This window comes from Agelaius tricolor, unplaced genomic scaffold (assembly GCF_023055355.1).
Source record: "Agelaius tricolor isolate 1412-34295 unplaced genomic scaffold, bAgeTri1.0.p SCAF_9, whole genome shotgun sequence".
NCBI lineage: Eukaryota > Metazoa > Chordata > Aves > Passeriformes > Icteridae > Agelaius > Agelaius tricolor.
In genome coordinates, this window is record NW_027269269.1 from 11,234,520 (window position 1) to 11,258,170 (window position 23,651).

Sequence of the window (23,651 nt, forward strand, 5' to 3'; positions counted from 1 at the left end):
CCCCAGGATATGAACGTTAGGATTGTGGTGTCCATTGTGTCAGCACCTCACATGTTGGCTTCCAAGTACAAGATGAGGAGAGAGAGTATTAAATGTCTTGCTCCAGTTATACAAAAGCTATGGGCATTTGTCCTCAAAGGGCAACTGAGAATTTTCAAGCCCAGGCATCCCCAAGTAGGCAGAAAGCCAGCATCACCAGGTTTATGGTGATGTGTACACACAGGGCTGGTTCGGGGAAAGGGTCACTCAAGGAGGGGCTTGGACAGAGCCAGTAGGTCCCTGCAGGACCATTCCTGATGGTGTAGGATTGTTTTGGCATTTCTAAGTAACAGAACATAGGATGTTGGGATCCTTGGGTCTTTTCCCTGTGTTTTGGATGTGGTCTGCTGGTTGGTTAGAGAATGTACAGCAGGAATGTTAGTTGGAAGAGTCAGTGTGGGTGGATTTTGGGTCTGTTTTAGCATACACCTGTTTTCTTCTCCCCATCTTGCTTAAAAAAGAACTTCCATTTCCTTTTGGCTGCTATGTAAATACGGAAATGTGGAGACTCTTATCTAAAAAAGTTCAGACTATCAATGGGCTAAGACACAGTCAAATCAAGTTAGGAAAAAAACTGAGTGAATAAATGGTCAGGTTCTTAATAAAAGTGTTTTATCATTTAGATTAAAGCCAAGATCTTTGATGACAGACAAATACATCTATTAAAAGTGGTAACAGAGTGAAAAATTTGCTCATAGGAGAAATTACTCAGTGTAAAACTAAGAGCCAGCTGTAAAAAAAAAAAAAAAGGTTCCTGTCAAATAAATTACTATAAAATGCCTAATGTCTAGAAATACAGAGTAACAGATATGGTTAAAAGAAACTATCCTCTGTCAATGTACACAATCCTGAGCTCTGACTTAACTGCCACTGCTCAGAGATATATTGGGTTGTTATGGGTAATTCTCTGAAAATATCAGGTCAACAGTTAGTGGAAAGGCAAATAGCAGGTACAAAATATTGGCAAGGGACTAGAAAGCAGACTACAAAACATTATTACCCCAATGTTTCAACCCGTGATTCACGATTCACTCCCATTTTAACTGCTGCAGTGCTCAGAGAAAGGCAGCAAAGGTGATCAAGAGAAATCTGGGAGGGCCTGATAAAGGCATGCATGTATGATTGACATGAAGAAGTTATATGAGGGGGAGAAGCACTCTATTTGCCCTCTGTTTCCAGCTATTTATTACCAGCTGCTGTTGGAAACAGGATACTCAGGTAACTGGACCTGTTTGCTAGCCCTTATGCTCATTTATATAGAATAGAATAGAATAGAATGGAATAGAATAGAATAGAATAGAATAGAATAGAATAGAATAGAATAGAATAGAATAGAATCTGGGATAGGAGAAAGCAGTTGCAACCCACTATTACTCATATGGGGAAACTTGTACTAGATCTTGATGTGTTGTGGATGGATCACTGATTTTTGCACAGAATTAAGGGCAGCAGAGTAGGTCAGACCACAGTTTCTGCTGAGGCACCAGTTACAATGAAGAGAAACAAGATGAAGTTTGGCTTGTGGGCAGAAATTTCCCAGAATACATTGGCAACTGGGCAGAATCAGTGCTTTGGCTTGGCTCTCAAGCATACTGGCTCTCCATTCCAGCAAAGGAACAAACCTAGACTGTGTTTCGTAAGATGGGTCAAATTCCTCAAAATGGACCTGGTTCTAAAGTATCTGCTAGTCCACGACTGTGCCACATCTAAGGATTGTAGCACCTCTCCTAGACAGGAGGACAGGGAATCACATTCTGATGCTTAGTGAAGGCAATTCAGTTTTGTAAAATTGCCAGCTACCTATCAGTAAATCGGAGAAATGCAGAATTTACAGCATTTTGGTACGCCTTATTTGTCACTGTCAGTGATAACACTCAGGCAGAGCTAAGGAGCATCATGAATAACTGCTTTGTCACACTGATATTACTAATAAATGCTAACAAATTTTGGATGATCACAAGCACTGTTGAACCATGTCCTCAGCTGAGTATTTCAGGTGTCTGAATTGCAGCTGCTGTGATCACCAATGATAGGTGATCCGGAGGGACATCAGCGGAGGCGAGGCTCCCACTGTTTTTTCCCAGTACCATAACACTGAGAGGCCTCACTGTCCTGGGGCATCATGGTTGCCATGTAAGGGCAAGTGGTAGGATGAGACACAGTATGCACAGCAAGGCTTTCATTGGTGTTGGTCTCGGATTTGGGGTAGATGTGCTCACTCACAGCGCAGTAACACTGCAAGAGTGGCTCTGATTCTGGTGGCTGTGGTTTGCTAAGCAGGGAGGTTCACCTCCAGGCACCTTAGGGTTAACTTGTGGCACCACTTGAGGCTGGCAGCAAAGAAACTCAGGCAGAAGCTGAGAAGCTAATCTACATGCTGGAAACTGTGTTCTGGGAACATTATCTCTACCCAAACTAATTTTCCTTGTTTCTGAGCCTGCTCAGAGGTACCACAGCATCTCTCCAAGGCATAACATTGTGTAGCTCTCTGATAGTACCTCGAGAAATCACATGGATGTTCTCTGTAAAAAATGGGAAGGAACTAAGGGTCCTTGCCAACACACTTTAGAACTGACTATGTCTTAATTTATCCATGACAGAGTGTCTTACTCAGTAGGTGAGAATTTAGCTATGAGTATATTGAGTGGCAGCCAGCTTGGAGCATGAGTCTAATTTACTGTAACTCTTGCTACATTCTGTCTGATCATTATCGTGCTGAACAAAATGTTTTTAAAGTGCTTTTATAGGGTTGAGTGACTTGTTCAATAATTTATACCATTTTGGAGGGATTAGAGGATGAATTTAAGTCATCAAATAATGCCATTATGGCTCAATGACTACATTCTTTATCAGGGAAAAAAAAATCAGTTGTAATTATGCTCAAAAAGACAGAGACCCTTTATTCAGCAGTTCCCCCAAGAACAATGATATCAAAGATGCTGATAGGTCTCTCAGCTGTAAAGAGGGCTGTCCTTCTTTGTTAGGAAGGAATAGATCAGCTGCTGTCTGCTTATCTGTGTATCCATTGTGCCATTTATGCCACAGATTTTCAGTGTGCTGTGCCTTTAAACATCTGCTCCTTGCAGAAGCCAGATATCCTTCTGTATGCAGAGCTGTGCAAACTCTTGGGGAGCCCATGGCCCCACTTAAGCTGCTGGGAGTTTTGCCCCTAATTTCAGCAGAGAATTTCTGTCCGAGTTCATGGAGCAAAGAAAAAGCAAAGTCCTTTTGGTGGCTATCTGGGACCTTTACTTACACTAGATTGCAAGGTGTCTGCCTGACCCTTATGATTAATTTAATGTTTCTTTTCCATGTTGTTTGTTTTCATTTATTTAAACTGGTAGCTGCCCTGGCTAGGGAACTACTGGTATTTCAAGAAGTTGTGTTTTCCACCAGTGGAGTGAGCACTGCAAGATTTCTTTGGACCCAGATTATGTCTAATGCTGTCAGACTAGCAGTGTAACACAAAGTTTTCATTTTTTTCCTTTAAGATATCCAGTGAAATGATGAAATCCTGCTCACTTGACCTCTGAGCTGGCTTTTCAGACAAGCTTTTAGCAGCTTAGGAAGACTTATCTCAGAGAGGAAAATCAGGTCATGCAGTGTGTGTGGACAAAGACTAGATAACTGATTTGAGCAAGGGAGAATACATTAAATCATCCCTTATCCTTGCAAAAGGACTGTGTGTACAAGGTGAGCACTGGCTGCAGTCACTCCCCCAGAGGATTGAGAGGTGCAGGCCAGAAATAAATATGTCTAACCATGAGGGTGTTTGGATTTGTAGTTCTCTGCACGTTGCCCTCCATGTCCCACACTTATTAACTTGTCTGTGTGACAGAGCCTGGTCCAAAGCCCAGTGGGATCTTTCCAATGCATTTGCATTTGGCTCCTAACTCTGTTACTACAGACTTGGTGCCCGTGTGCTTTCTTAGTCAGATTTCTTACCATCAGATGAGAATTGTCTCATTTCAGTGTATGCCCAAAATTAGCCCCCCACACTCCTCCAGTCAGCAGGAGAAGAGAGGCACCTCCAGACTCATCCCGTTCATTTCAGAGGCCAGACATGGCCAGTAACCCTCTGGAGACAACAATTTGCCTTCACTCTGAGAACAGCCAGGAGAGCTCTGCTGACTGGATTCGGTACCAAACTTTCTGATGGAAACAAGCCTTTTTCTGGCTCCTAGATGGGATAACAGAGTAAGTCCTGTCCACTGCAGGTCTGGGAAAGCAAGGACTGGTGGGCCCACTGTAAAGATGGCTGTCGGAATCACTCAGCACTCTCCTGAATTCAGATGCCATAGTAGTTGCGACACCTAATTATCCATGTATAGTAGGTGGTCCAAACGGGAGCACACAGCAGAGCAGCAGATGGGGGTTGCTGCTGTCAGATTAGATTGAGGTTAGATAAAGCTTAATTAACACTTTATTTTTGTAAGATTCAACTCTGATTAGTCACACAAAAATATTACAGAGAAGCAGGGCAGAAATCAAGAGGCATAACTAACATTATTAAAAATCAAGGAAGCATTTTTATAGAGCAAGGCCTTGCTAGCAAGGGGTTATTCCCTGAATTTGACGCCTCTTTTGTCTGGAGAACAAGATGTACATGGAAAGGGTTCTTTAACACACCAACCAACTACTGTGCAACCCTGCCCTTTCTAGCTCAAGCAATCTAATTTACATAATCATACATATTTCAACACTCATTTGAGGTATTTTATGTCATTGGTTAAAATTCTCATTATTTTCCATCACTTCTAGATTTGTAATAACAAGAGGGACACAGTATTTTAGAGGTGTTTTATCAAGACCCCTACTAACCTCCGTACAATTTATCAAGAGTTTTGGTGTCAAGCCCCACAAATGTCATCTCCCAACTCCTTGCTATCCAGTATGAAACTTCTGTCATGATATTTTGAATATTCTGAACCCATGGCTTGACCCATCAAAAGATTTTTGACCTTCCCCTAATTAACAAAGGTATGTGAAGTCTTCTGTGTCAGAGTCTCCTTCTATTGTTGGAATCCACATAGTGTCCTGGTAGGCTTCTCCTGCCTGTGAGTTCTAAAAACTTACCAGAAACTTTTGTGTGGCCCAGAGGGAAGGTTGCTTGCAGGAATAGCCTGCAAAGCAGTCATTGGACAAAATGTTTTTCTGTGCCAGATAGTACAAACCAGTGAGCCAAGTAAATCCCATTTAAACCTTATTTTTAAGTTAAAGGAGACATGTGCTGTCTATGGTCCAAGAATGAATCCAACTTTTGCTTTTTAGGATGGGAAAAGGATGTCACAGATTAAGATAGTTTTGCTGTAGAGCAAATATGCAGGTTTAGAATATCTAAAATCCAAAATAATCCAAGCTTACAATAAATGAGCGCTTCTCCCTTGCCCTCTATTGTTGTCCAACTGCCAGGACTGCAAAGGGATGACCTCTACAGGGAATTCAAATCAAACCAAGCCAATTGCTTTTTTTTTTTTTTTTTTTTTTACCTCTGTGGTGTCTAACCAACTATTTGCAGAATGTAGTACAACTTATGTAGCTCATTTAGTTCAGCTGGTTTCTCCTTTTGCTTTCTCTCCTTGTAAGCACAATTAAGTGGTCAGCTGGGTGCTTCTGTTGCACTGTTTTGTCTGAGCTGTCTGGTCCAACACAGCTCAATGGGCATTGCAGATGGCAGTGAAAGCTCCTTACTGTACTTTTTATCACCTCAGCTCTGCCATGAGACAGTGAGAAGGATACACCCTGGCCCCTAAAAAGCCTGATACCAACAAACAGGGTCTTTTCTTAGTTTATGCATTTATTTAACTGTGTAGCTGTGACCAACCATGTGAAGATGAGGGCAGAACTTACATCTCCCCAATGTCTCTTCAAAGCATTGCCAGAAGACAGCACGGTGTCCCCCCTCAGCAAAGCCCAGGGCTTGTCTGGCAGGGCAGACAGTGTGAGTATAAAAGGCTATCCAGAGCCCACTACCCCTTGCTCTGTGGCGTGTTTACCTTTGCTATATCTCAAATGTGGGAAATACCACAGCAAAATATGAGAGTGATTTAGCAAAGGCAATTTCATTTGTGCTTTCCCTTGCTCAGAGAAAGAAAACAGGACAGTGATACCCTGTCCACCTGTTCTTTTTCATAAGAGAGTAATCTATTTAAAAACAGGGATGCAAAACAGGTTTTTACTGCTCTTGCACAAGAATAATACAAAATGAGCAGAAGTCGTCCAAGAAAGTTTTTGTTGGCACCAACCTTCCCATTCTCCGGAGTCGCGCGTTATCTGATAGCTGGCATACGGCAGGCTCTGGATAGTCTGTTATTCTTTCCCACGCTGCAAGATTTGGGCAGTAAATAGCTTAAATAAATGCCAGAAGTATAATTCACTTTCTACTTCATCTGATTTAAGGAAGACTTTCCTCAGATAATTCCTCCCAGGCATGCTGTCCAAGGCAGGACTGGTCCCTGGTGGATCGAGCTACCTTGACCTCTCTAGCTGGCTCCATTTCAGCTTTTTAAAGGTTGGAGATAAAGAACAGAAGGAACAACTTGCTACATCCAAGCACTGTTGCACTTTTCTGTGAGCTCATTGAGATGCCAGGTGCTCCTTGAAGGGCCTGTGCCATTATACAGCATTAGTGGCCCTATGTCACCTTTGAAATAACCTTTTACTCCTGCAGCAGGTAACCACCATGCCTGGTAATTCTACCAGAGGAGCAAAGAGGCAGCAGATCAATTGTCATGATGGGGATCCTGGCCAGGCAAAGGGCTAAACTCTGCAGGACTGAAAGCAGAAGTGGATGAGCTCTGTCTGTCTCTGCTACCCCTCCAAGAAAAAGAGTCTTAGTACCATAAAATTGTTTGAGTTGGAAGGTACCTTTAAAGATCATCTAGTGCAACTCCCCTGCAATGGGCAGGGACACTTTCCACTAGATCTCGTTGCTCAGAGCCCCACCCAACCTGACAGTTAACATTTCCAGGCCCGGGGCATTCACAGCTTCCCGGGGGAGCCTGTTCCAGTAATTCACCAATTTCATAAAAAAATCTCTTCATTATATCTAGACTGAATCTGCACTCTTTTAGTTTAAAACTAGAAGTGGGTTAAAACTAGAAGTGGGAATGGAGATTGCCAGTGAAGACTGAGGCAAAAGGTTGTTGAGTATCTCATAATCCATTCTTAGCAGTTTGCTGGTCATGTTCATTGAGGGGGTAAAGATTTCCTTATCTTTCCTTTCCTGGCTGACATAGCTGCACAAGCCCTTCTTGTTACTCTTTACATCCCTTGCCAAGTTCAGCTCCAGCCACATTGGCCTTCCTCATCCCATCCCTGCACAGCTGGGAACCATTCCTGTACTTTTCCTGGGATCCCTGTTCTTGCTTCCACTACCTGTGCAATTCTATCCTGCCCTTTAATTTGACCAGCAGATCCTGATTCATCCATGTTGGTCTCCTGCCTCCCTTTCCTGATTTCTTACATCTGGGGATTGAGAGCTCTTGTACTCTATGGAAAGCCTTCTTAAAGATCTGCCAGCTCTGTTGTGCTCCCTTGTCCCTCAGGGCAGATTATCATGGGGTCCTATTGACCAACCCTTTGAATGACTGGAATTTTGCTTTCCTAAAATTCAGGATCCTAACTTTACTCTTTGCCTGACCCAGAGAAGTATTTGGAACCGCTGGGATTCCTGGGAAAATGACACTGCTTCCTACATCTTGAGATCATAATGAAAAATTAGTCAAATCCCAGGAGTGCTTTTTAGGAAACCTAGTATTTTCAGATTTTAATGAAACTGCTGTTGGCACAGAGAGATGAGGGATAGGTAGATTAGTCAAACCCTCAGGGTGCTGCAGCCACTGGCACTATTTTATCACACTCATCAAGACAGTGTGAGGGGATGGCAGGAGCTTAGGTTTATGTCAATTCCTGCAAATTAACTCCCATCAAATTAAGTTGTTTTATAACAAAGACAGTGGTTGTTATAAAGGAAGGAGAGGGAAGACCACAGTTGACATTGTGTGATAAGGACTCATTTAAAACTGCATAGATGGGCAGGCAAAGCTGCTCTGTTGAACCGTGTATTGTGCACTTGCACCAGTGCCATGGGCTGTCCCAGTTGGAAACCATTTGGTTTTGTCCCACTCCCTGCTTCTGTGCCCAGTGACACTTGGCTACCAGCCCCAGATGCTGATTTTGGTTAGCACCAGTCATTGTCCTGGGAAGGGTAACGGGGTACAAAGAGATCCAGTCCCACCTGAGGCACCTCCCTTCTGCAGCTGCACTCAGTGCAGGGAGATGCAGGTCAGAGCCATTTTTCACACATTGCTTTTCAGTGTTGGCCATTGTTTGCCATCAGAGTTCAGAGCTGTTGGTGTTAGAAGGCTGATCCCAGGAGGCTTCAGTTTAAGGATGCTCATGTTCTTGCTGTGTTTTCTCAGCAGGAGAGCTTTGATCTTAGTATGTGTCTGACAGTCATGTCACCCATGTTGTGCTCATTTGAATTAAGTGTTTAGCTCCAGTGATGTGGTTTTTCTGTTGTTATTATTGTTTGGTGTGTTTAATTATTTTTTCTTTCTTCATTAAATATTTTGTTCAGGTTGCCTGCTCCCTTCTCCTGCAGAAAAATTGGCATTTATGGTATTTGTTTTGCTTTTTTTATTGCTTGAGGAAAATTTCCATAATAGATCATCATTTTTTTCTCTCTTTTTATTTTTTTTGTGCTTGTTAATTAGAAGTGACACAAATTTGTTTAAACTACAGACAATTAATAGGGAGGGTGAATCATATATGATATACCTTATTCACTTGGCTCCATGGAATCCCAGCAGTCCAGGTCTCCACAGCAACCTCTGGAGCACGCCTCCCTGTACGGTGCCCACATACCCTTTGGTTTACTGTGGCTGTCACAGTCACTGCCAGGAGGACACATGAGGATAAGGCAAGATGCCAGAAGAGATACATTGTACCTAAGCTTGCTACCAGTGTCCTCCTTAGGGCTGCTTTGTAAACTGAACGTTGAAATATAAACATGTATTTATGAGAGGGTCACCTGTTATGAATTACCCAGCACTTCCCCTTGCAAGACTCTCGTTTCCATTGATAATGGCTTTTCTAAGTGGGCTGAGATTTTCTGTATCGACCTCAGGCTAGATGATTTTTGAAAAAGATAATAAATATATGGCAGTGAGACAAGAACATTTATTAGGTGAATTAAGTATACATATACACAGATAACATATAGTAAAGATAGAGACAGATAATCACAAGTGTCTAATTCTACCAGTTCAGGAAGTTTTCACTGCCTCAGCTGGAAATTGCCACTCTTTAGTGGAAGCACAGAGCCTGCAAGTATGCACGTACCTTGTCTTGTAGTACTAGGCAAAACAGGTCCCTTCACACACCAGCTCTTGTTCCAGCTGGAGGAGGGGCAGTTCTTAAACCTCCCTCATTTGGTTTCCTGCAATTGTGTGATGATAAACTAAAGGGCTTGGCTTGTTGTAGTGTAGATATTGCATATTGCAGCCATTGCAAGTTGTAATGCTGAAGTAGAACAAATCATTATGTGTTTGGTTTTGTCCAAAACCAGATAGGACTCTTCATCATTCATGCTCATTGGCAAACTTATTTCAGAATAAGAACTCATGAAGCATTAAAAAACAGAGCTCCATACAGAGCGTGGGATAGTCTTTGCACAAGTCCATCAATGGAGGCTCTCTAGTGGTCTCTCTGAACCAGGTATTTTGTCCAAAAAGTGTAAGATGAGGTCACTGCAAGCCAGGAGTGCCACTGTGCCCCTGTGGCTGGATGGAGATCTGGGAGGAAATTGTAGCCCCGTTGAAGTCAGCTGGAGTTTTGCCATTGGCTTTGATGGAGCCAACATTCCTCTTCTGATGCAGACATTTCACAATAACCTCCTCTGTTGAACTTTCAACACATGCATGTTATTTTCATTACAAATAAACAAAATATTTCTAAAATGGACACCTTCATATATACAGTATGCCAGAAGATTACATTAAAAGTTCATCATGGTGCACATGGTAAAACACTAATAATCCATCTTTGATGTCTCTGGGAAAAATTCTGACATGAACAAATCTCCTTTAGGTCATTTTGCCTGAATATACAGCAACCAAATTTACAGCTGAGGGTTTATTATTTTTGCAGAATGCACATGCATTCCGAATTTGCCGTGCTCAGAAATGGAGACAAGACATTCATCTGTGTGCTTGGCTTTGGGAAAAGACATCCCTGTGTGTCCGGCCATGGGCCCTGGTATAGAGCAGACAGGAAATCTGCCAGACTGCCTCGGCAGGAGGCTGCCTTCAACACGTGCAGCAAGGAACAAGAAATGTCTTAATGATTAATCACTGTCAACCTTTGTTCTCATTAAAGACTTGATTGTCAGATAAGGCTGGTAATGAGGCGCTGTTCTTGGGCCTGTTGCTATGTGATTGTGCAAGGGCTGAATCTAAGCCTTACACCCTGCAAGATGAAGCTCCCACTTTGCCCAAGTTTAAGTAGTTGGGGTTGGGAACATTGTTCCAAGAGTGCCTGCTAGTGGCTATGGGGCTGTGCAGCTCTCTGGCAAGGGATTATGGCAGGGCTGCAAATAAATCTGAAAATATGTTTGCAAGGATCTTGGGTAAAAGCAGCTTCCCTGTTGGTGTTGAACAGGCAAAGTGCTCTAACAGGTTTCTATTAAGAATTGTACAAATAATTAACTATCTGCCAAAGTGAGGATTTGTTCACTCATTTTTATGTTTGAGATTGTGCACAATTCTACCTATTTCTGAAATGGTTCTGGGGTGCACTGAAATTTCAGTGTGCAAAAAACTGTATTTTTGAAAAGCCTGAACTCCCTGGATCTTCCAGTGAGAGCTGCAGCAGTTGGGTTTGCTGAAATGCTTATCCCTCAGCATGCTGAATACCTGCTGCACCACTTGATGTCCAAACATACCACTCCAATGGGTGACTTACACCATGAGGATGCAGAAATTAGGTGTGTGCTCCCTACAGTCAGGAGCAGTTCCAGTTTGTGTCTGAAGGGATTACTCCACATTTCCTGTTTGGGCTCCACAATTCAGTCTGTTGAAGGAGTGACACAGCATTTGCTTCTTTTCCCTGGCTGGATGAAGGCACAAGTATTTCTGGCAGACAGCCTGGGCTTGTGAAATTGCAATGCTAGTGTCCATGTTTCCTTGTGTATGTGCCTTGGAAACATGGTTGGCCCTGAAATTTTTGTCCTGAGAGCTCAGATGTTCTCAGGAGAAAAACATAGGAGATAGTCCCATGAGGCTGAGCCAACTTCTTATAAACACTCCACAAAATTACTGAAAGGAGCTATTTTGCAGCCTTCACACAGCTGTATCTTTGGATATTAGACACAGAAAAACCAGCTCTTAGGATCTTGCAATGTTCAGGTTTTTCAAATGTTGTTTGTACATATAAAAGCAATCTTCCTGGAATGCATAAAAATATTCTCTGACAGATATTAGGGGAAATTCAGCCTATGATAGTATCTTCCACCTGGTTAATTTGGGAGGCTTTTAGATCACTCTATGCAACACCCTTAGAAAGTCATCCACTTTTGCTTGACAAATCATAGGGTGTTCACACTCACTCTTCCAGGCATCTTACTCCAGTGTGACTAGAAGCATCCAAGATGAGGAGTGTAAGGGAATGTTCTTATCATCTAATCTGGGTTCCTAATTCAGTTGTCTAAATTAAACATCTGAAGCCTAATTATACAGCCCCATCTCCCTGTATAGTGAAGGGAGAGCTGCAGCAGGCAGTTTGGAGAGAATCTGCTCTAAGGTTTTTGTTAGAGACCTATACTTCAAGGAGACTCACTTTTATGCTGTGTATTCCAGATATGAAAAAAGGTTGAATGAGTTTGAGTTGCTCAGGAAGATACTGTTTTCCACTCCCATCAAGCTGAACAAGCAGTAAGGCAAGGGAGAATCTGCTTGGCTGTGTTTCTCCCCAGTCTGTCTTATTTCCTTATACACAGATCATATCCTCAGCTGCTGCAGATGAGTTTAACCTCAGGAAATTCTTGGTGCTCTCACAGTATACAGTGGCATAGAAAGCAGCCCTCTGCACTCCAGTCAAGAGTGGGAGTTATTCCTAAAAGTATGAAAACTCTAGCTTTTTCACTAGAGCTGAAAGAGTTCTTATTTGACAGGCACTCTGCTGTGGTCCTGCTGAAGTTTTGTTTTCTTGTCTGAGGCAAGGACATAAGCAGGCAGTGCTTGGAGTTCAGACGACCATGAAAAGGCCAGTATTTAGCAGAAAGGGGTGTATCTGCTTCAGCAAAAAAGAGGGGGCTCAGAAGAGGGCTGGCAGGTACTGTGATTGGCTGTTCAGCAAAGCACCCTGTGCTCGGCTTCCTAAAGTTGCATGAGTCAGGCCAGCTCTTCTCAATAAGCCAAAGAGCTTGGCCCAGCAGCTGCAGGAGAGCCTCAGTTTGTGCCTGTGGAAAGGAGCATGCCAGCTGGGGCTGTGGAGGCTCACAGCAGGGGCTCACAGGGCTTTTCTGAAACACTGCAAAACTTGGTTGAACCATTCCCCTTTGCCTCCTCCTCCTCATCCTTCTCTTGTCCCTCTTCCTCCTTCTCCTTTTCCAAGCGCTCAGTTGTTCAGGATGGTTTGCAGTCAAACCAGAAAGCCCCTGAGAAGCTCACACTGTGGGGACAGCCACTGGTGCCTTGAAGAAATCCACAGAGGAGCCTTTTCCTTCACCATCCTCACTCTAAGCCTGCAGTGAAGAGCTGCACAAGCCCATGATGCCAATTAACACAAACTGCTTATGAGTGAGGACATCATGCATAGGTTCAGTCACCAGATGAACATGACTTTGCACATCCTTTCCCCTGGAAGCAGCTTTTTGTAAGGCAGGCATCTGTCACTGAGCAGACTTGCATAAATGGATCTGAAGACTTTTCCTTTCTTCTTTTAATTCTTTGTTTCTTTAAGCCATAATTGATGCAAGAGAAGAGCAAAAGTCAGACCTGTCACTCCCAATCTGATGCAGGGCACAGAATGAGTTGCCCCACAGAGGAACAGAAAGGTGGAAAAATTCCCCATCTCCTTTTGAGGGAAAAATCTGCAAGAAGCAGAAGCTCATCTTGTGGCACAGATGTCAGGGCTCCTGGCTGGGAAGCAAACAGTCTCTGTGGGCATTGTGGTTTCGTACAAAATTGACCATTGTTTCCCTTCTGTCCCATCAAAATTATTCATCAATTCAAAGCATTTCCAGGAGAAAGAGGGGAAAGGTTTGCACATCCTTTTCCAGCCAACTGTCCTTAGACCACTTCTGAACTAAGAATGTAGAGACGTAAGCTTGCAAAAGGCTTTCAGAGCTCCTGACAAGCTCTGTAGGGAAAGGAGAGGAGAGGAGAGGAGAGGAGAGGAGAGGAGAGGAGAGGAGAGGAGAGGAGAGGAGAGGAGAGGAGAGGAGAGGAGAGGAGAGGAGAGGAGAGGAGAGGAGAGGAGAGGAGAGGAAGAGAAAAAAGGGTAAAAAAGAAAAGTCTATTTTTAAAAGTTCATATATATGTGTTAGAAGCCAAGACATCTCTTCATTTGTAAGAACACAAATCAGCTGCAGCAGGGATAGTGAAAGGCAAATTTGGTCTTAAATGCTTTGTTTTACTGCTAATTTAAACATTTGAACGTAATGTTCTTTATGATGCTTAAGAACAAAACCGCAGTTGTGCTCCCAGCTCTGATGAACTCTCACTGTCTGCCTTTCTGCATCTCAGAGGTTTTATTGGCACTGTAACATCAGACAATGTGGTGCAACACATCTGCTTTGTATGTCGAGCATCACCATGCTGAAGCTTCAGCTCTGGCAGGGCAGATGGAGTTTTGTGGTGGTTGGTGAACACTAATCCAGCCCCAGCTGGCACCAGGGATCGCCCTAAAAGGGCTGTAGGTCATTTGCAGGGCTGGAGGAACGTGGAACATGCACGAGCAGCGCCAACAAGTAGGGCAGAAACTGGGGGTAAGCCCAGGTGGACATTTGTACCTGCTGGGGTGTGATGCTTCCAGCCTGTCCCTGACACCTGGCTGGCTGGCTGCAGGGATGCGCTCCCCATCAGGTCACCTCCTTGGGGGCAAAGGGGACAGGTTACTTTCCTCATGCAGATGGTGACACCATGCAGGCAAGCACTCGGGGCTCCCCAGCTCGAGGGATGCTGGGCTGCCTCTGCAGCCTGCTCGGTAGAGGTGCCCCTGGGCAAGGGGACAGGTATGACCCACTCCAGATTTTCTCTGGTCAGGGCTTTCTAAAGTTAAACCACATGAACTGCAGCATTGGAACCCAGGAATGACATTAAAAACCAGTTGCTCTAGATGTGTGGAGTTGTAGTAGAGCTGCTGCAGTAAAGCTGGGCTTAGAGCAGGATGAAACAGTTTTACAGAAGCAGGGTAACTCCAGCCAAACCTGCCCTTCCTCTCAGGGATGTCAGAAGGCACACTTTGTCCTGTGCAGGGGCAGAGCCCCATGTCCATGACAGCAGTGTAGCCCTTCAGCTGTCTGATTTGCAGGATGGAAGCGCAGGGTGAGAGCAGGGCCCGATAGCACTGGTTCATGAAGGGTCAAACTGCTGTGCAGCTAGTCTCCTGATTTATTAGGAAACTGTTCTTCCTTCTCCTATTGCAAGGGGAAGATCAGCAGGCAGGAGAAGTAACACATCGTAGATTCATAGGCTCGCACTGACATTTCATGAACGGCAGAGAAAGGACCAAATGCAAAAAAACCCCCAACCTGGCTCCAAGTTGATGATTTACACTGTTTTCTCAGGGTCTGTTTGCCAAGCAGCTGGTGCTTTGTGCCAATGGCTATTACAGAAGAGCTTTCTTTGATAGATACTGTGAATGAACACTACACAGTTTATCTTAAGACAAAATCCCCCCCACTGCTTATATGGGTTGGTAGGGAATGAGGGAAAGAAAAACTTAGGCTTTGTTGGTTTTTTTACGTAGGACTGAAAGCACATTCGGGGGAGCCTGCACTATCTGTGCAAAAACACAACAGATGAATTCTATTAATGGATGGAACATGTGGCTGGGTTCAAGCTAGAGTTGTCATTTGAATATAGAAGTCAAAGCCAATTTATTGTAACATATTTTTCTTTTCAAAATATTTTAGGAAAGACAAAAAAGTTTGCGCAACAACTTGGCAAGCGGGTCTGTTGAGAGGAGGTATTTTCTATCTTGCAGCTAACATAAGGGCTGAAAAATGTGGCAGTGCCGAGCAATCCTAGATTCCTTCTGGAACTGAAAGAAAGTGTGCAGGATATAATTGTGTAAGAGCCCAATAAATTTGAAGGGTGGGTTTGTAACACTGCCTTGGGGGCTGCAGGTGGCTCCAGAAGTAAGTCAAGGTTTTTATTTCAGTAACAGTCTTCAAATACTTTATCTAACTAGCTACACACTCATGTAGCCCCATCTAGAAGCCAGGGAGTTATTTTAAAATAGAAATACCCATACAATCATTGTGCTTCTTCCATGCCAGATGGTAGAAAGATAAGTGGGATCAGTCTGTATGGAGTGTGTTACTGGGGAGGGGAGGGATGCAAAAGCTAAGGCACAAGAATGAGCTTTCCTGGAGGTTGCAAAGTGCTAAACATCGGTGCTCCGTGGTCGTCAGGGCATGGGTAGGCTACATATGACCAATCTTTGTTTCGATGTCAGCCCATGCTTGCCCAAATGCCCCAGGGGACAGTGGCCATGGAGCAGAGCTTTACGAGGATAGCAGCCCAGATCCTGGCCACTCGAGAGAGTGTACGCCTCCCTGCACAACAGGGAGCATCAGACTCCTGCTGTGAGGTCTTGTGTTGCAAGGCAAAAGTGCTGCTGCCTCTTGGGTTATACAGAGTTATGTGGTTGGTTCTTATGGTGAATTGCAGCCAAGTGGGGTCAGAGAATGGATGTGTCTCCTGACTATTGTGACCTCTTCAGTGTATCCCATTTTCTTTGTAGCTGTATGGCTAAGAAATACGTGGGTATTGAGTGATCCAACATAGGCTGAGTATTTTTGTGTGTGTACTGAGAAAGCTACATTTGGTAAAGGCCCAAGTACCAAACACTGCTGGAGCAAGTAGGCAGAAAACACATTAGTGCCAAAGGAAATAATGGCCAAGAGAAAAGGAGCAGCATACTGTCATCCCATGTACATTCTCTTCTTGTATGAGCATGGTTTGAGTCCTCATGTTCCTTCCCCACTGCGCTCTAAGATGACTTTTTGCCATCCCTTCATTATGGAGCTGCACACTGGGAACAGGAAGCAGATCTAGGTCCCTCACAAAGACCAGAGAGACGCTTCAAGGTCCTTGCCAGTAACACATTTATTTTACTGAGGAAGTTGATACACTCTAAGCCTATTTAATCGTGGTGCTAATGGGATTCAATTAGCAGTCTCTCAGAGACTGCTCTTGTCAGGGAGATGACGGGACAAATGAAAGCAGCACCATTCACCCCACTGTGAAGTATTAACTTCCCACCTCTGTATTTTCTAAGAATAGATGCCACTTCTACCAATAAGTCTGCAGCTTCTCACTGCTGTTCACCAGATGGTAGGAACCAGCAGACACTGAGTTAGTTCCCTTGTGGTCAAACAAACTGCTGTACAGCCCAATGCACGTTTCCTGAAAGATCCCCAGGACAGCTCTGTTACTTCTGTTAATATTTCCCAAGCTCCTGGTACAATATTGAGGCTTTCCACTGGAGCCACCTGGCACATTTTCAGTCTTTCCTGAGGGATGAAGTTACTCAATCCTCTTCTTACTTTGTCATAGCCTTTGTATTGGTCACTTGTCCTGAGAGTCTGTGGGCTGTGTCCTGAGCTTCAGCTAATTACATAAAAAGGATTATTTCCTTTGCTTGACGCTTGTTATTATTTTCATCCTTCATGAACCTTCTCTTCTGTTTCAGGAACAACACTCTGTGGTAGGCCAGGGAGCTGGCCCCACTCCAAGCTCCAGTTCTTGCTCAAATCCAAACACTGGAAGTGGTTACATGAACTCATCCCAGCAATCATTGTTGAATCAGCAGCTGATGGAAAAGAAACAGGCTCTGCAACGGCAAATGATGGAGCAAAAACAACTCCTTCTACAGCAGCAGATGTTGGCAGAAGCTGTAAGTTTACTAATTTCTTATTTTACATGGAAAATATTGTCATAAAAACAATAGAAAAGAAAGCCCCCTAAAACTTCAAGGCTGTTTTGGTAATGCCTAGAACGTCAAGAGTGCGCCTTGTATTTTTCAGCACTTTTCTAAGCCTTTTTGAAACCTTCTTCAATCTGTACTAAACAAGTTTTCAAGCTACTGCAGTTTCATTACAAGAACAATCCAAGCATATGCTTGGTTTTGAGACATAAGAATATTGTCAGTGGTTTTCTTTGCAAAATAAACCAAGGTGCACTGCTATGCTACTTCCACCTCAGGGGAAAGTTTACTTCCAGGAGCTGTCACCCAGGCAGCATAGTGTAAAATGCCTGTGTGTGAACAAGGATCAGGTACCTTGATTTTGGGGTTCAACACAAGTTTGTGGGCTTGGCTGGGATTGTGTATGAGTCCTATTTTCTTTGGTTTTATTTTTGCATTTCTAGGTATCTGTAGCCAGTTCTTTGTCCTTTGGTATCTGAGAGACTACTTGGGATTTTCTGGTCATTTTAGGAGACATGGGGGATTCTAGAAAGGAAATATTTATTGACTTTTTGATTCATGCAGAAGAAAAAAGAAGTTCAAAGTCAGCTCTCTGTGCTGCAGTTTTCTGTCAGAATTTTTAGCAGAGCAAAAACTTAACTGCTCTAATAGCTTATCTTAAATAAAATTGAAATTTAATCAGCTTGGCTTTGCTTTTGTATTGTGTACATAGAAATGCACATAAAGCTTGCCCACAGTTTTTACATGAATTGCAGGGATTTCATGGGAGTCTGTCTTCTTCACAAGGATTCAGGTTGAGCAGGATATAAAAACAAACCTTACAAATCTTAATCAGACCCCTCCCTCCCATCATGAATTGTGGAAATGCCCTAAATAACACAAGATTGGCTCTTCTCCCAGTGGTTTCAAGTGTTTCTGGGAGAAGAAAATACAAATTTTTCACTAGAAGGTTCATATACATGCTGTTTTCAGGCAGATTATCCCCAAATTACTCTGATGGACTTACATCATCAGCCAAGGCCTGACTCTTTCACACTGACAAGCTGATTTGCCGTTCTGGCAGCTGAGGACAAAACCTGTGCACATTGCACAAGAGGTGTGATGTGATGCTGTCCCAGCAGCTGTCCAGTAAAGGCACATGTGCACCAAACTCACAATTTCCTGCCATGGGGGCACATATCCCAAGGAACCACGTCTCATGGGCGAGCAGGAGCACTCTGGAGGCAGCAAATCACACTGATGCTGATGAGACATTTAGCATTGACTCTGGTGCCTGCTCTTTCGAGATCTTTATGAGCACAGGCCAGTTAGCCAGATTTCAGTTCAAGGACTTGGCTCTCTCACCAGAGACATGTCCCTGTGAGCTCAAAAAAAAAAAATCTCCCCAGCTAATATTTTTCCTGCAATCTTTCCTTGCTGTCCTTGCCCCAGTTCTTGTACTCCCAATGTAAGAGGAAAGACCAGCAACTCATACAAGGAAGCACAGGGTAATGCTGAGTGGCATGAAAACAGCCAGCCCAGCACCATCCTTGTCCTTGTCCTAAACCAGGTGTATATCCCTGCTGCTGGTATCCCTAGTAAGGAGAGCTGGGGGGAGCAAAAAGCAAGGATTTTACTGAGTTTTGTGGTCACCCCTACAGTGTAGGATGACAGAGTGAGGGAGGGCATGGCTGTGGATGGGTTTGACAAGCTGAAATAGAAATACACTTTGTACTGCAGTGCAGACATGGACATTGTTCTCAGAGGCTGAGAGGAAAGTTGAACCAGACTCAAACACAATGCAGAGATATTTCCATATAGACTTCAGTAGGTGATGGCACAGTTTCACATGTGACTGTCCTGTGGACCAGACGGGGTGAAAGGAAGGAATACTTCACCTTTTACATAACTGAGAAAAGAAAGAAATTGGCAAAACACAGAGACAGGAAAGCAAAAAGAAAAGCAAATTAATGTACTTCTACTCTAATCCTCTAGGAGAAAATAACTCCACAAGACCAGCTGAACAGACACTTGACAAGACCACCACCAGATTATAAAGACCAAAGAAGGAATGTGGTCAACATGCAACAAGCAAACCAATATCCTGGTAAGTACCCATGGCCTCAAAGCAACTCCTTCCTTTCTTCCTTCCTTCCAGCTAGAAGAGCACCCATAAGAGGCAGGCATGCATGGGATGACTGGGGCATGATTTTCTGGATATCTGCTTCAATCACTGCAGAGGCAGTGGGTGGTGGCTGTGCCCTCCTGTGCTGTTTACCTCACTGTCCTGCACCACTGAGAAGTGCTGGTGTATGATCTGGTGCTTCATCCAGGCTGATACTGTCTCTCTCAGACATGGGGAAGGAGGAGTTGGTGCCCTTCCCATTAGCACTATCTGGGGCAGATGTGCACCCACATACCTGATGCAGAGAGGTCCTCTTGACTATGCAACCTCACTGTGTTCAGATGCTTTTCTCACATATGTGGTGCAACTTGGTTCAGGGACTGAGATGAGAACCATTTCTCCCTTCAAACAGCAGTTCATGTACAGTGTGAGGACCCTCACACAGGTTTTTAAGTACCCCACACAGCACCATCATGAGTGGTACTTTTGGTGTGTTTAACAGGCTGTGGTCATGGCCTTAGAGCTGCTCTACATGCAGCATTTCAACAGATCAGTCAAACAGTAGAGTAAAAGCCCTTGCTTTCTGCCAGAGCTGCCCAAGGCAGGAAATGCCCAACACTTCAGGACTAGTCCTTTGTTTCAACTCTTGTGCCCTGACCTCCTAGGAGAATCTAGTTGTTGGAGCACAGGATTGTTTGTTTGGCTTTTCATACTGTTCACCTTGCTGATTGGCTGAGGGCGACTCAGAGAGCAAAGGCAGAGTAAGGAAAAAATGCTGAGGGGAGAGGAGGTGGGGGAAATGCAGCAGATGGGACCAAAGGATGTTTTCTATACTGCAAAAGTGTCTGTGCATATAAGTATAAAAAGAATTCTTTGCCTTCTAGTATATTTTTGTATGCAACATGCTAAAGAAAAAGAAGAGAGGTTTTTTTTTGCTGTTTTTCCATAATTATTGGCTCTGCAGATTCAGCCAGTGATCTGAGTCTTTCCTTCTTACCTGTCCTTCGTAGCACAACATTTTCTGCTTCTATTACAATTTTAATGAGCTCTGAAGTGCAGCTTACTCACATGCCACCCCTCTGCCCAATCTGCTGGCTATGTAGGGATGGGCCAGGTTGGGCCACTCAAGCAGCATTCATGCACTCCTTTGCTCTGCTTACAAGTTCTAGCAGTGATAACCTTGCTGCAGCCTGGAAACTGCTGCTTTCTAATGGACCTGGGCATTAATCTTCTCCAGTAAAGTGGCTCAAGCATCCCAGTGTAATATCCCATGGTAAGGGCCCTGCTCGCTGGCTTGGTATCTCCTGTATTCCCAAAATAAATGCTTTGGCAAGCCCAGCATTTTGCTGAGGAATCTTGTGATTTGGTGTGTTGTTTAAAGGTTTGTTCCTGGAACCAAATGATTAACTGAGACTCTTGGCTTTTACTTAAAAACAATCCATTTCTAGCCTGAGACAGAAAATGGAAGCCAGTGCAGCCACATGTGTGAAAGGCTCCAAAGTGAGTAGATCACCATTGTTATGTGGCAGCTCTTGTTGCTGTTAATCTGATGGACTTTCTGCCAGTCTTGTGATATTTGGAGTCGCATCTCCTCGGTTTGAAACATGTGGGGATGGCAGCACTTGTCCATTCAAATCTCAAGTCCCTGCTGAGTGAGCCCCGGGAGGACAGCAGCCTTTCATGAGAGCCTGGGAGAAAGGGCTGTGCTGGGAGCTTCCAGCAAAGCTACCAGAGGGAGTGATTAGGAAACTCTTGCATAAGGGAGTAACAGTAGGGAAACTGTTTCCTTTTTCTGGGAATAGCTTTGCTCAGATCAGGGAAGAAGAAACAAAAAGCTAAATAAAATCGCACAGGCTGGAGAAACTTGGTTGAGTATTTTATTTCCCTATACTTTTCGCCACAGTGCCATGCCATGGCAAGAGACCCCCAAGAAAGGAGCAGGTGAATTGGGTAGAAAAGCTGTTTCTCCAGATTGCTGTAGCCTGGGGTGCCCAGCTGCTGCACAGAGTGCTTCTGGGGAAGGCATTTCTTCCCATCTGGAAGAAATAAGAATGGAAAATACTTGCGTTAAAAATAAAAGCATAAAAATAGCAAAACAAAGAAAGAGGAAGCTTCGTCTTTTGGCAAAAAGTACAACCCCTTCCCAAACACTTGTGTTCTTCAAAAAGTGTAGCATTTGCAGTGTGATGGTAGCCCTGAGGTCTGCTCAACAGCTGGCAGGGTCACCCCATGAGGGGCTTCATCCCAGTGGCAATGAAGTGACTCTACAAACTTGCAGTTCAGCTGGAGGGAGAGAACCATCTCTTGAAATGCCACTGAATTCTCTCTTTATTATGGGCTCACAGGAGCAAAAAATCAGGGACCCATCCCTATCATCCCTGAAAAAAAAAAAAAAAGAAATCACAGAATCACAGAAAGGTTCGGGTTGGAAGAGACTTTAAAGATCATCTAGTTCCAAACTTTCACTAGACCAGGGTAGTCAGAGCTCCATCCAGCCTGGCCTTGCATACTTTCAGGGATGGGACATCCACAACCCTTTCACTAGTCCAGTGTTTCACCACCCCTGAGTAAATTTCTTCCCTATGTCTAAGCTAAACCTCAATTTAAAGTCATTCCCCCTTGTCCTGTCACTGCATATCCTCGTAAAAAGTCCCCATCTCTCTCTCTCTCTCATAGCCACCTTTAGGTACTAGAAATTACTAGATCACCTCAGAACCTACTCCCATCTTAACAACCCCACCTGTCTCAGCCTGTCTTCATAGGAGATGTTACAGTAGTTCCAAAAATTCACAACCCACCAGCAAAGCCAAAGATGGGGCTAATCACGTGGTTGCCAGCTGAGCACTGATTGTGGGAATGTGATCGTCCCTGTTGGGCTAAAAACAGGTGGACTCCCCATAGCGTACCCTGTCCCAGGGGCTGCCCAGCTCAGGGACTGAATTTAGGTGCTTAAGTTAAGACAACACAGTTGTTAGGATAATTAGATCCTCTACAGTCCCACTTGCAGCCTGTTTGTGGAACAGGCTGCCTTCCAATTTAGGTATCTATGTCTATATTGATTTGAAACAAGCACTCTGGTTGTGGAGTCACACTCAGTGTTAATAATGATTTGGGAAGAGTTATTTTTTAAGTCCTTAAGGAAAAAAATGAATCCTTTACATCAATTACTAAATGGAAATAGCATATGTATAAAAATAATGCAGAAAAAGCAGAAATATACAATTTTTTCTTTGGTTCCAGACTGTGGGAGCTGAACATCATTACGGTGAAATTTCAACAGGAACAGTATATTAAATAGCTGTTCCTAAACATAGACTTTTTAAATATGTATGCCCATGATTTGTCTAAAAGAGTTTTAAAAGAGCTGGCTGACAGGTTCTCCAAATTTTCAGTGTCACCTTTTATGTAGTCTTGAAACACCAAGGGAGACTGCTAATGCCATGATAAAAATTAAAAGACTAAGTAGGTAATTGCAGCCCTAGTAGCCTAATGCAGAGTTCAGTAAAACTACTGGGGAGCAGGTACAGCCCAAATAATAAAGAATTAAGGAAGGGGAAGATTTAATTAATTTCAAGCAACATGGACTAATGTTAGAAGAATCTTTTTAAACTTGCATGGTATCTCTTTCAATGAATCCACAACTTAAAGGCAATAGTTGTTCAGGTTATGTCCCTTAAAGCATCTGACTTCTTACTGCCTATTTTGGTTAAGAAACCTGAGTGGCACAGAATTAACATAGCTCAAAAGGAAATGGCTGACAGGTCTTCAGATATCACCGTGGGCAGGCTGTGTGATTGAAATTGGATAGGCAAACATTGTCCCAGATGATGCTGAACTGGAAAAATAGAGCTTACTTTACATCCACAATGGAGATGTGCAAAAGTTATTGCTGTGACCAGCTATGATGTACAGCTCTGAAATCAACATCAAAAACTGCCACATTCTGAAGGGACTTCCAAAGGATCGAGGGACTGGAAAACATGCCACACACTGAGACTGAAGTATCTGGAGAATGCTGCAGGCATGACACAGTCTCGAAGCACTGTGTAGTAGGAAGGAATTTATGATGGACCAACTAATAAAATTAGTCACGCAGACCAATATATAATAAGATTTTGTGATGAAGCTGAAGTTAGTCAAATTCCATCTGGTTTTGCCATATGTACAAAGGATCTAACCAAGGCAATGTCTCATGCCCAAAAATTGCTATTAGTTGCACCCTATGAAACAGCAAATCTCCTCATTCCTCCTCTGGGAAAGGCTCAGAGAATTCCTGAAATGCAGTGGTACCTTGGTAGCAAGCTCATTTGACAGCTTTTCTCACACTTTGAGGGCCACCCAAAGATGTGTG

General features: G+C 43.7%; 1 protein-coding gene across 2 annotated transcripts in view; it reads left to right on the forward strand.

Moving 5' to 3' along the window:
- The window catches only part of MAML2 (mastermind like transcriptional coactivator 2), a 211,739-nt gene that overhangs the window by 182,037 nt on the left and 6,051 nt on the right, over positions 1-23,651 (forward strand). For both annotated transcript variants that reach the window (XM_071432733.1, XM_071432732.1), the window contains exons 4-5: positions 16,963-17,166; positions 19,171-19,282. In XM_071432733.1, the coding sequence (XP_071288834.1) occupies positions 16,963-17,166; positions 19,171-19,282 (316 nt within the window). The remainder of the gene's footprint in view (positions 1-16,962; positions 17,167-19,170; positions 19,283-23,651) is intronic.